The sequence below is a fragment of the Drosophila erecta genome, unplaced genomic scaffold (genome assembly GCF_003286155.1).
Source record: "Drosophila erecta strain 14021-0224.00,06,07 unplaced genomic scaffold, DereRS2 tig00000055-arrow-pilon, whole genome shotgun sequence".
In the NCBI taxonomy this organism is placed as follows: domain Eukaryota; kingdom Metazoa; phylum Arthropoda; class Insecta; order Diptera; family Drosophilidae; genus Drosophila; species Drosophila erecta.
The window spans coordinates 949426-962162 of NW_020825200.1; the positions used below are offsets into that span (position 1 = coordinate 949426).

Genomic DNA, 12737 nt, shown 5'->3' on the forward strand with positions numbered 1-12737 from the left:
TTCAGTTTTGAATTTCTGGCGGCAAATCGTCTTATCCGAGTTCGCAACCACTCCAGAATCGGCTTACTTTTGGCCACATTTTCGGAGGGGTAACTCCGCGACTGAGAACTGGTCACCCTGGGTCGTCTGGATCGAGATTTCAGCTCGTCAACAATTGCGCACTACATCTTTAGTAAAAACAAACAAAGTGGTCGTTCGGAGTCGTCGAGAATACAGAATACAGTCGAGCAGCCATGACAATTCTTGGAAAACTGCGGGGAGAGCCCACGGACCAGGAGAAGGTGCCCCTGCCCATGAACCTCAACGACGAGGCCCTCATGCACCATGGCTCCCTAATCGCAGTGAGTTTTGCATGGCGTCGCATCTGCGAGATGTGGCCCTATTTTTGCGCAATCGTTCTGTGTCCTTGTCCACCCCTCGCGCCATGTCCACATCCACGTCCATGTCCTTCGGCCCGAGAGCCACAAGTTTCGTGATGAGTGGGTGGCGCTGGGGGCAGGTGGAATCCGATTCGGAATCCGAACTACAGCCTCTGCAGCTCGCCATCGATTTTTCCTCGCCGAAGCTCCGCACTCCTCGGTGTCCTTGTGGCCCCCCTCTGCCCACCGCCCTCTGCCCTCCGCCCTCTGCACTCTGCTCCACTCCAAGTGACGTGTGCCCATTCACTTTCCTGGGCTCTCCCCGCCAAGGACTTGCTCGCTCCCCGAGGTCAGCGCGGAGGGTTTTCCTGTTGCTGGTGGAGATTGCCCCTGACGACTGGGGAAAGCCACTTTCGGTGCCAATTCCAGCCTTTTGAGTGCTGACGTTGTGCACTTTGGCCTCGATTTGTGTGCGAGCACGGAGTGGAAATAGAAAGTTGTGTCTTATCAGCTGGCAGTCATAAGCCTCATATTCTTAATCATACCTACCTCCCAGCCCATTTGCGCATCTGCGAGCTGTATCGGGTTTCTACGATTCGCACAGTCAACAGTTTACTGCATTCTGCGGAGATATTACTAATCGTGCAATTTGAACTTTTACGATTCATAAATACAGAGATACAAAATACAGAATATAGATTAATATATATTCACTAGCTGGTCAAATAAGGTCCACTCTAGTGCATGCAAATGTTTTCAATTGATTAATTTGTGGCAGGGAAATTAATTAATTTGTGGAAGGCAGATCCACATTAGCAATCTCTTGCTAACGACGTATCTTCTGAGTCAAAGTAAACTAAGCCACGCAGATTGAATTGTTTATGGAAAAAGATGAAACACTGCAATAATTGTATGCGTCTGAGCTGGCAGATAATATAAGTGTATGATAATATTCAGCAAATTTAGACTTGTGCAATATACACTATTAACATTTCAGTCAACATTCAAGTGCTTTTCATTTGTATTTTTCAACGACTTGTCGTCGTTTTTATGACTCGACTGAAACAATGGCTGATTAGGAAACAAATATAACATTTCGGTCACTTTAGATAACTTTAGAATACAAATAAAAGTACTTTTCCTTCGAAACTTCGACTGAATCACGACTGGCTGATAAGGAAACAAATATAAAATTTCGCTCATTTCAAATAAATTTCATAATTAGATACCTTTAGAATACAAATTAAAGTACTTTTCCTTCGAAACTTCGACTGAAACACGACTGGCTGATAAGCAAACAAATATAAAATTTCGCTAATTTAAATAAATTTCATAATTAGATAACGTTAGACTACAAATAAAAGTACTTTTCCTTCGAAATTGCGAGTGACTCCTAAAGGAGTCCCAATTTTAAAATCCCCTTTGCTTAAACCCCAATTTTCCTCGCACAGCCCAAGGTCGCTTACAGCGACAATGAAGCCGACGCGGAATCCATGGTCTTCAACCGGCCGCAGCACCATTGCCTCAAGTCCTTTCTGCTGTTCCTGATCGCCGTGGTCGTGATGCTCCTGGGTGTCCTGGGCGGATGGACCCTGTACCGAGTATACGCTCCTTCGCACAGCAGCATGCGCTACCATGCCCTGTGCGAGATTCCCTATCCGGAGGACACGATGGAGATGGCGCGGGTGTACCCGCGCACCGTAGACCCGTTCGCCCTGAACTGGCGCTCCTTGCTGCCGGAGTTCGCGAAACCAAATTCCAACATGGGATCGCTGGACGAGAGCTTCTTCCGCGAGGACGTCGAACTGGATGGCGACAGCGATGAGGACGGCTACGCACGGGTGGATGTTCCAGACTTTAAGGATGGACGACGAGGTCGCTTCATGCACGACTTCAAGGAGAACCAGTCGGCCATCATCGACACCACCACCGGGCGGTGCTTCATCATGCCTTTGGATCGGGACACGACCCTGCCCCCGACCAGCTTCGTGGATCTCATGAAGAAGATGAGCACTGGCTACTACAACATAGATACGGAGCGCGTGCGGCGACAGATGCGCGTGGTCATGCCCCGCATCACTGATGTCTCGCTTATCTCGGAGCGGATTGCCAATGAATGCTTCGATATGAAGGTTTATATGATGGAGAAGTTCGTCTCTGGCGGTGAGTATTTGTGGCTACAGTTGCACGTAACTTTACTTATCCATTCCTTGACCCATTGCAGTCTCGAAGAGGTCGGCTGATCCGCTGCCGGAGTCAGCCAAGTACGCCGAGTTCATGGGCAAGGGCGTCGTCGAGTACGACCTGGCCAATATCGCCGAGGTGGAGGCCTACGAGGCCAACGAGGCTAACCAACATGCCTGAGCGTTGGAGGAGGATCTTTTAAGCTACAACACCCATATGAATACAAAACCTAAACAAATTATTACTTAGAATCAATTTATACATTTAGCGGAGCGAGGAGACCTGTTCGAACTTCAAAGAGCCATGCCTACAAGTCTAAATCTGGTTACCACTGGTTAGCAGGACACCCACCCCATTCCGGGTGGATATATCATCATTGGCCAAGCGAGTTTAGCGTGTCATAGACCCTAGTAAAGAAGCGTAACGAAAATGTACCTAGAACGCAATCAAAAGCGATCGACGAAATTGTGACAAATACATACGTTCAATGTATTAGCCTCGAGTGCGGGTTAAAAAGGATGTGAAGAGATTGGATCAGATTACGGATCGGTACACACGCACAGACACACTGCGGCATTCCAAGTACATATTTTATATATACGCTCTTCAACTATTCCAACAATTAATGTATAGAACGGATTCAGATCGAAGCTATTTACAGCGAAACCAAAACCAAAAACCAGCCGGAAAGCAAAGTGGAACGGAAACTATCAGCATGCGTCAGAGAAACAAATAAATTAATCTAAATGTTCTTTAAAACTACTTACATGTATTAAACGCGAATTTGTGATCTTTAACAGTTCTCTTTATTCTTGTTATGGGTTGGGCTGCCATGGGCAATGGTACTTGCGACTAGAGTGTATTTTAAATGAACTAACCTAAGTCAAACAGCATAATCTAGAAAAACGCCTTGCACAAGGCAATGGTGTGATCCACTCCGTAGGCCACTTTGGTGACCTTTCCATTGATGGCCGTCTTGAAGGGGAAGAACTGATCCTTCTTGTGACCCAGTCCCAGATGCCCGAACCTGTTCTTGCCCCACATAAAGAGGTCTCCGTCCGAGTTGACGGCGCCCATGTGAAATACTCCACATCCGATGGAAACCACAGTGGTTTCGTTGCTGAAGTCATTGCGACCGAATAGAGGCGGCAAAAGATGCTGTGGCTTGGATGTTTGCTCCACGAAGGGTCCGAAACCGAGGATGCCAAAGCCCCAGGTGTACACCAGACCCTGGTCATTGAGAGCCATGCAAAATGAGCCTCCCGCAGCCACATCCTTGATTTTTCCGATGGACTTAGTTAGTTTGAGAGCTCTTGGAATATTTATTTGGGTTTCGGCCAGCTCAGAGTCATCTAGCTGTCCGTACTCCGAGTTGCCCCAGCCAAAGGCATCGCCCGCCTCGTTGAGGGCCAAAACGCAGTCCGAGGAGCAGCTGAGCCTCACAATTTTTTCCTTTTCAATATCTCCTCCAATCAGGGTTATCTGCCCAGCGGTATGGTAGTTTCCCTGCCCTGTTTGTCCATCCGCACCCCAGCCACAGGTGTAAACGCGTCCCTTTTTGGTTAGAAACATGCTGTGATCCTGGCCGCACTCCACCTGGAGCACTTCATCTTCCTTGCCGCATATGTCTTCCTGCGATATCCTGTGGACCAGGGCACTCTTGCTGTACCGCTCCTCCTCGATGATGGAGCGTCCACATTGGCCGTAAGAATTGTTTCCTAGGGTGAAAATGGTTCCATTCTGTGTCAGAACCACCAGATGAGCTCTACCCGCCGACATGCTCTTCACACGCATGTCGTCATCAGTTTCTCCCTGGACTCTCGGTAGCTTTATGGCTGTGGGATAGATGATCACATCCAGGTTGGCTGGATCATAGGGATTTCCCTTCACCTGGAAGCCTAGCTGGGAGTCAGTGTTCAAACCGCTGCCAAAAAGCGTCTCTCCGTCATCTCTTTTTACGGCGTATGCGGTGAATCCGTAGCCGGCAGCCACGTCCGTGATTTCGTTGTTGTTGGAGAACTGCAATCGGGTGGGATGATGTACCATCTCCGTGTAGCGTTCCTTGGCCTTCTTCACGTTGGTTTGGATGCCGAGGGCTCCGGTTTCCTGAAAGCCCCACACGTAGACTCGGTGCTCATGGCTATCCATCGTTTTCGGCGAGTACTCCTTGATCTTCGTCTTGTCCTGCGCCAGAACAGTCCTTTTCGCCTTGGCAGTGTACGATCTGCTGATGCAGAGAACGAATGTCCGGGTTTTCAGCATGGTGTTCCGGATAAAAACCGTGCAACCAAAAATCATAACAAATAACGCCACCTAATATCGATAGCCTCGATGACCGGACAAGTGTTGCAGAGGGCGTAAAGTATATATCGATAGTTCGCGGAGAAATCCCCGCTGCCTGGCCACCTGACAGCCCTAGTCCTGGTCAATCGCTATCGCCTTCCGCATATCGAAATCGGATGGGCGACGTGAAAGAAACGGCTCCGGCGAAATCATTAAAATTTAATTAGTTAACCGCAAGGGAGCGCTGCAAAATTGTGCAAACAATTTGCCACTTAACGTAGTTAACGTGTGCGGTGATCAGAAGCGTGGAAAAGCGTTTATTTGCCAGGATTTGTGTGTTTTTCAATCGCGGCAGCAGCATATGTACACACACACACGCTCACCCCCGCCCCACTCACACACACACACTAACGGCTAGGTGTATTATAATTAAAGTTGTGTTTTAAGTGTGTGTAAAGTGCAATAGCCCAGTGGAAAGTGGAAGTGAAATAGAGTGCGTTCCAGGAGTTCCAGGAGCAGTGTCTTAGCCCATGTCTTCCTGTCCCAAATCCTGAGGATTGCTAAGGGTTAAGGCTGAGAAATACGGTCTAGGACTTCCCGGATAAGGATACGGATACGGATAAGGAGTGCCAGGATAAGGAGATCCAGGAGGAATATAGGAGTTGCCAGTCCAACCGCTTCGTCTCCGGTAGGTACACACAAAATATTCGGCTGCTCCTTTTTAGCTCCTGTTCGAATCTCTCTCGGCTCTCTCTCCCTCTCTTGACCTGCGCTCTCTCTCTGTCTCTCGCCCTCGTCACCTGGTGGTGTTGAGTCCTTTGGTTCGGTCCACCACCCTCCCAGTGGGCGGTGCAGCAACCCTTAACCCTCCGCTTCCCATCACCTTTTTTTGGGTAACCATGGTCGTGTTTACGGCTAACTGTGCCACCGAAATGCCAGTGTTGCAGAGCTCCCAAATTGCAGAGCTAAATAAGTACCTTTTTCCTTGTCCAGATGGGTTGGATTCGTCTTGAATGAACATGGAAATAGATTAAACATAAAAATGTCGTTAAATATGAGTAGTTTGTAGTTAGATCTAAAATTAGGGCGTTACTCAAATACCTCTATAATAGGTACTTGTATTTTTCAAAAGCCTATCCCAGGTACAAGAGCTGGTACTCTTATCAACACTGGCCTCGAGTCCTGCCATCCTTTGCAGGACGAGAAGTCCACCCTCTCGCTGCCAAAAAGCCACCACCTCGCTGAGATTTTGCGCAGCATCTCTGAACGAAACGGCCGGCAAATGTCACAAACTCCCTCGGCAACAAAAGCCAGAAAGTACAAAAAACAAAACCGAAAACGAAACGAAACCCCATTCGAATCCCATTCCCCAGCAAATGCATCTACTTAATCAACTCGGGAGTAAACTTTCAGCCCGCTGAATGAGTGATCTTATGTAAACAGGCTGCCCTTTGCCTCCCACGCCCCAAGATCCAGATAAGAGTGCCCCACTTTCAGTTCCTCCTTGCCTGCCCCATCCACCCAAGTCGTAACTCAATGTTATAGGCCCAAATGCTCCCATTTCGGGGCCACCAATTTGTTCGTGATGGCTTTTCTTGGGGACCAGTGGCTATACTCCCTCGCCTGGAACCGATCTTCAACCAATACGCAGACACAACCGGGGGAAACAAACTTTCCGCCTCATAAACTTGTGGGCTTGTCCCCCAAGCACGTGCAACTCTTTCTTTCCCTCAGCGAAAAGACGAACTGCTGTCAAGAAAACAATGAGCGAGTGCACGGGAAAAAACATATATGTCATACAGGAATCTAACAAATCATGACACATTAGTCATGTTTACAGCAGAAATCATATCACTCACAGTTGGCAAAGTCAGTGGAATTCCTAAAAATATACATATGTATGTATATTCCTTTATTCCCTGTAATGTTGTTGCACCAACAGTAGTGAATCTTATCGGATAGTAGCACACGTATTATGTTTTTTTATCATTTCTCATGATAAGACCAACGAATTTCACTTATTCTCCGCCCTAACAAAACCCAATCTTATCAGTAAATTCACAAACAGATGATCAAATTCAGTTTCCTTCCGATTTCATTGGCTTTTATAGGCAGTGTAATGTCAATGTCTCGGCTGGTGGGCATATGCAAGCGCAAACAATAACAAAACAATCGCCAAGCCAAGGAAATCCAAACACCAATCCGAATCCAACGGTGGTGCATTTCAGTTCATTGGCAGCCAGCCAGCCAGGCGTTTCATGTTTACCAAGTCCCCAACCTAACACAACCGAACCGAACCGCCCCCTTATCACTCGAGCATTGGCACAAACATAATCTTTTTCGGGTTCTTTCTCCGTGCTATCTGGGTTTGGTTACGGCTACGGTTACGGTTCCACTCCCGCTTTCTCCGCTCAAGAAGTAGGGAAAAACGCAAACAGTAGCAGCGAAAAGTGAATCACTTTGTGACCAGTTCTTCAGTTGAGCAGGAGCTCGTCCGTATCTCGGCTAACGCAAGAATCTTTGACTAATCGATGGTAAATAAACAAAAGCACTCGTTATCACATGGAAATTATTATGGCAACGATTCCAACAGCTCGACTGGAATTTCAACGGAGAAGATTTGTTATATACGGATTTCTAAGGAAACTCTAGGTCAGTTGCTAATAGGTATTGCGCAGAACTGCAAGAATTGAATGTATTGAATAATACAGCTTTCGGAAACACTTTCAGCTGACTCAGCCTCTCGGGTATGATCTAACAATCATAGAAAAGGGAAACCAAAGTTGGCCTAGAGTCAAAGCCCGAGTTGAGTGTTTTTTCTCGGCGTGGGCCACACTTATTGATTTTTAATTATCCAAAGATGGCCCGCGGCTATGACATTGACTTTGATTTTGCTGGCTGGCCAACCTGGCCAACGAACTCGGGAAGCCTCTCTAGAGATCTCTGGCCGGAATAACCTTCTCCGCCGCCCGCTAACTGCCTTATGTCACTCGGCGAATCTCGGCCAAGAAACCAATTTCCCAATACCGCCGACCATTCCCGTTCGTGACTCATTGCGGTCGAATGTCTCAGTTGATTTCTGTGTCTTTCTCGGCCTGAAATGGCCCGGATTTCGAGTCTCTGGTTCTCCAGCCAGCAGCCTCGGTGAACAAATCAGTACCCGATGGCCACTCATTTGTTCGCCTGGCAATTGGATTCAATTGAGTGGAGTCAGGCGGAGGCAACTTTCACTTGCACAGATTTTAATTGCCCCACAACTGGAATGGCCAGATCCCTCAGCCCCATATCCATCTCCCGCTCAAACTAACATCATCATGATCATCATAACACAAACACTCCACTCATTCATCTTCATCTTCATCGCCGGCTCGCTGACCCCAAAAACAAACCTTCATCTCTCGGCTAATTTTGAGTTGATTTCCTATTCGGTATTTCGTGTTTGAGTACTTGCATTGTATTTTTTAAGCTAATCATTTTCACGCTTTTTAGCTTCTTGAGTGCTAAACAATTAAGCCTAATTTGCATATATCATTTGCTCTCTTTTTCTTTCTTTCTTCGTTCATTGCTTATGTTATTGCGTTGCTTATGTTTACGTTGCCACGCCTACGCTTCCGCCCGCGCTCACGCCCATTCGCCCCTTGAAACCACGCCCACAGCAATTATGCATTGGCTAGAGGCGATTTGCAGCAAGCTTAGAGTGCCAGCGAGCAACTGCAACACATAACCAAACCATCAAAGACTTGTTCATCAACTCCAACCCCAACTCCAAGTCCACCAACACTGAGCCACCGCCTCTTGCCTCCAGGAGCAGCACCAGGAGCATCAGGGCAGTCCCAGCTGGAGGAGCAGGAATCCCCCCGCGGTGGAGGAGCAGCCAGTCTGGAATGTTGGAACACCCCCAGCGGTTCGTGCGCAACATCCCCGACTCCTCAGCCAGTTCGCAGCAATATCCGCAGCAGCAGCATCCGCCACAGCTGCCGCAGCACCAGAATCTTAATCTGAATCTCAACCAGAATCAGAACCAGAACCAGAATCAGATCTACCAGTACCGTCCCCAGGTGCCTGTGCCCGTTCCCGGCTCACCTGCCCACCACCAGCGCCACTCTTCGCTCTCCCAGCAACAGCAGTTGCACCACCACCGCACCCTGTCCACCGCCTCCTCCTGCAGCGCCCAGCACAAAAGTGTGACCTTCGGCCAGCCAGCGCTCGACTGCGGCGGCAACGGCAGCGGTAGCGCCAACGGAAGCGGTAGCGGCAACTCCTCCAGTGGCAGTGCCGCCGGCAACGCTGGAACCCAATCAATGGCGGGCAACATGAAGCACGGTGAGCAACTGCAGCACAGTAGCCTCACAGCGAGAAGAGCATTGGGCTTAGTATAAAGATCTGGGATTCGTAGAGCTGTTTGTAAACGGTGCAGCGGTCGACAGATACGAATGCTGCACCGTTAACAATCACTTTATGCTACGGAACTTGAGGTTCATTCTGGTCCAATTTGCTTTTCTTACTGTGTGTGCACTTGGTACTTTTCTAAGAGCCGAACCAAACTAATTTCTTCCGTTATCCAACCCGCAGGCAAATCTCAGGACGACGTCTGCTACGTGGTAGCCAAGTACGACTATGCGGCGCAAGGTGCCCAGGAGCTGGATCTGCGCAAGAACGAGCGCTATCTGCTGCTAGACGACTCTAAGCACTGGTGGCGCGTCCAGAACAGCCGCAACCAGTCCGGCTACGTGCCCAGCAACTATGTGAAGAAGGAGAAACCCTCGCTCTTCGACAGGTGCGTCAGATTCCTGGGCCGACTAAATCTAAGCGTTCTTCTTGCTCTGATTTCAGCAGAATTAAGCCCTCTATATCTGTATCTGTATCCGTATCCGTAGATGTATCTGTATCGCGTTCAAATACCCGCCTCCACCTTTTGCTTTGGTTATCGTAATTTAACTTATAACTGCTTTCGGCTTTTGTATTTTGTATTTCAAAACAACAAATTCGTTTTGATTTCGTTGTCTGTCGAGCCCCTGCCCCTTAAAACCTAAGCTCCACTAACCACTAACCCAAACCAACTAGGGCTAGTCTAACCCAACATAAAACCCCCAATGAAATCTAACCGAAAAAACATCATCCCAATACTGAACCTGAATATTTTGATTTATGATTTCTGTGCAGCATTAAGAAGAAGGTGAAAAAGGGCTCCGGATCGAAGACGCTGCCCAATTGTTCGCCCTCGCGACAGATCGAGAGTCCAACCATGTCGCGCCGACTGCCCCCAGATCCCGCAGAGGCCATCGGAACGGCTGTGGTCAAGTATAACTATCAGGCCCAGCAGCCCGATGAACTATCGCTAACCAAGGGCACGCGTATCCTCATCCTGGAGAAGTCCAACGACGGATGGTGGCGTGGACAGAGCGGCAATTCCGTCGGCTGGTTCCCCAGCAACTACACAACGGAGGATTGTGATAACGACGGTGAGATCCACACCTACGCCATGGCCGAGAACGTGCTTGATATTGTGGTGAGTGTACGAGTTAATAATAGAGCATGGACGTGTTCTCAGAATGAGTCCATTCTCATCAAGATTATATATGGTAATAACAATTCTTTTCACCAATATAGGTCGCCCTTTACAGCTTCACGTCGAACAACGACCAGGAGCTCTCGTTCGAGAAAGGCGATCGCCTGGAGATCGTGGATCGGCCCGCCTCCGATCCAGACTGGTACAAAGCTCGCAACAATCAGGGCCAAGTCGGTTTAGTTCCACGCAATTATCTCCAAGAGTTGAACGACTACCTGGCCACGCCCTATCGTAACACGAGTGCCAGTGCAGGAAACGGAAACGGAGGAGGAAGTAACGGCGGAGCAGGAGGCGGCGGAGGAGGTGACTCCATGGAGCGACGAAATGAGGGTAATAAGCCGGCGGCGCAATCCTCCGGCCAGCCAATTGAGCGGCCAAATCTGGCGGGCAAGTCGTGGTACTATGGCGCCATCACCCGTAGCCAGTGCGACACGGTGCTCAACGGCCACGGGCACGATGGCGACTTCCTCATCAGAGACAGTGAGACTAACGTGAGTGGAATCCGTAATTGAAGTGCCACAACATAATTCCCCATGAATTATTTTGTTTTGTAACTTTTATGGAATGGTGTGGTGTGTTAACGAATTCTCTCTTTCTTGCAGATGGGTGACTATTCGGTTTCGTTGAAGGCCCCAGGGCGCAACAAGCACTTCCGCGTGCACGTGGAGCAGAATATGTACTGCATTGGGCAGAGGAAGTTCCACTCGCTGGACCAACTGGTCGATCACTACCAAAGAGCGCCCATCTACACGAACAAGCAGGGCGAAAAGCTGTATCTGGTGCGATCGCTGCCGAAGGCCAATGGCACGTAAGCAGGGTGAAAGGCCAGGACCAGAGCAGCGGCATCTCAGCATTCATATTACCCGTATTCAACAACACACATATGCAACACAAAGATATACCAAGGCTAACTTGTAGGCAGCTCAGCTCAGCGCGACGTGTAGTTCAACGTAGTTCGGTTTGGATATTCAATTATGGACTCAGTTTTGGATTAGATCAGACCAGCGTGTGTATATAGATCGGTTGGTTCAATGCGACCCGTACATACATATAGCCACGGCCAAAGGACCTTTTTGTACTTTTATATAATTGAATTAACTAAATTACCGCTTAATTACCGCATTGGCTATGTTAACGAGAAACGAAAAACTCAAGAACTCATAATTGCATTCGATTCGATTTGAGCAAATCTAGATGTCAACATGCAATACATTTACATATTTACATACCGTACATGTGCACATATTATACTATATTCTAAAGCAAAGTTGTAGCTTCCCTATGTACACAGAGAAAAGAGGCCGCTTTTAATCAGAACACTCGAACATGTAATATGAGATATGAGATATGATATGATACGATATGATATGATGTCTATTATCCCCGCGTTTACCATAAGCAAAATGTGTACGATCGTAACCAATCCGCATAGATATCGATTTCGTGTATGTACATACATAGGTGAGACATCCTGATCCTGGATCCAGGACACTCAACCCACAAAGCCAGAGTGAGGAATACGCTCCTACAGTCATTTTTGTTATTTATCCATTTAATTATCGACTACGACATAACCACGCAAAACAAATACACTTGATATCTCCGGGCGGAGTCTGCTCCCCGCATTATTATAAACATAATCTAATCGTTTGCTGGCGTGGAGAGGGGCGGCGACTTATACGCGTATAAGCCATACTGTACAGTTGATGCAATGCTAACCTAGGCACTCTTTCATCTCTAGATATACGTGTACTCTTATTTACGATTATTATTACGATAGTAGAACGCAGCGATTCCAGCTTTAACTTTTGTTTTCAATTATTGCTATTATTTGTTTATTATTACCATTACGATTATTATTTTGTGTTTATTTAGCTCTAGGAAAGTAATTAGCGAAGGAACGGAACGATAGAAAGGAGTGGCTGCCAGTTAAATGACTTGACTTTTCTTTCACACGCGAATTTTTAAATTATAAATCTACATTATACGACTACGTAACATAAAACTTAAATAATTTATAGTAATTTAAACAATTGCTAAACCAACTAGTACTAAAGACGAAGAGAACAAACTAGAAATTATACCGAAACGGAAATGAATAAAAATACATTCAAATAAAACAAACGACCTGCTATTTGTTACTTACCCATTGGAATCACTATCAGTAGCATACTTTTTGGAGTCGGCGTTTCCATCCTGGAGTCAGGAGAAGCTTCCGATTTGAAACAGGAAAATCCCGCACCCCAATCTCCTACTTCGTTAGATGGCTACATCGCCATTGACGAAATGATGCACAGTACTTGTACACATCTTTTCTTGTCAAGAGACTTCCTAAAAGTATG

At 47.4% G+C, this 12737-nt stretch overlaps 3 protein-coding genes and 1 long non-coding RNA gene across 6 annotated transcripts; 2 read left to right on the top strand and 2 right to left on the bottom strand.

Annotated features, from left to right (window-relative positions):
* Window positions 1-71: 71 nt before the first annotated feature.
* LOC6542718 (integral membrane protein 2B) lies at window positions 72-3340 on the top strand. The gene is made up of 3 exons (XM_001968182.3): window positions 72-341; window positions 1811-2522; window positions 2584-3340. The coding sequence occupies exons 1-3, from the start codon at window positions 234-236 to the stop codon at window positions 2721-2723; spliced, it is 960 nt and encodes a 319-aa protein (XP_001968218.1). The 5' UTR covers window positions 72-233; the 3' UTR covers window positions 2724-3340.
* Window positions 3327-4906, bottom strand: LOC6541314 (RCC1-like G exchanging factor-like protein). Its single transcript, XM_001968183.3, has one exon. It carries the CDS (start codon window positions 4839-4841, stop codon window positions 3441-3443), a length of 1401 nt encoding a protein of 466 aa, XP_001968219.2. The 5' UTR covers window positions 4842-4906; the 3' UTR covers window positions 3327-3440.
* A 69-nt stretch (window positions 4907-4975) lies between these two features.
* On the top strand, window positions 4976-12519 carry LOC6542349 (cytoplasmic protein NCK1). 3 transcript variants are annotated; one of them, XM_015159765.2, is made up of 6 exons: window positions 4976-5514; window positions 8483-9149; window positions 9399-9603; window positions 9990-10335; window positions 10437-10886; window positions 10998-12519. In XM_015159765.2, the coding sequence occupies exons 2-6, from the start codon at window positions 8711-8713 to the stop codon at window positions 11205-11207; spliced, it is 1650 nt and encodes a 549-aa protein (XP_015015251.1). In that variant the 5' UTR covers window positions 4976-5514; window positions 8483-8710; the 3' UTR covers window positions 11208-12519. The 3 variants fall into 3 exon arrangements, with proteins under 3 accessions (XP_015015251.1, XP_001968220.1, XP_026834609.1); XM_001968184.3 differs by having other exon boundaries at window positions 8632-9149; XM_026978808.1 differs by lacking the exons at window positions 8483-9149; window positions 9399-9603.
* Window positions 5594-6085, bottom strand: LOC113564081. The gene is made up of 2 exons (XR_003407772.1): window positions 5928-6085; window positions 5594-5834 (listed from the first exon to the last, which is right to left on the bottom strand). It is a non-coding gene; the product is annotated as an uncharacterized LOC113564081 (long non-coding RNA).
* Window positions 12520-12737: the final 218 nt, after the last annotated feature.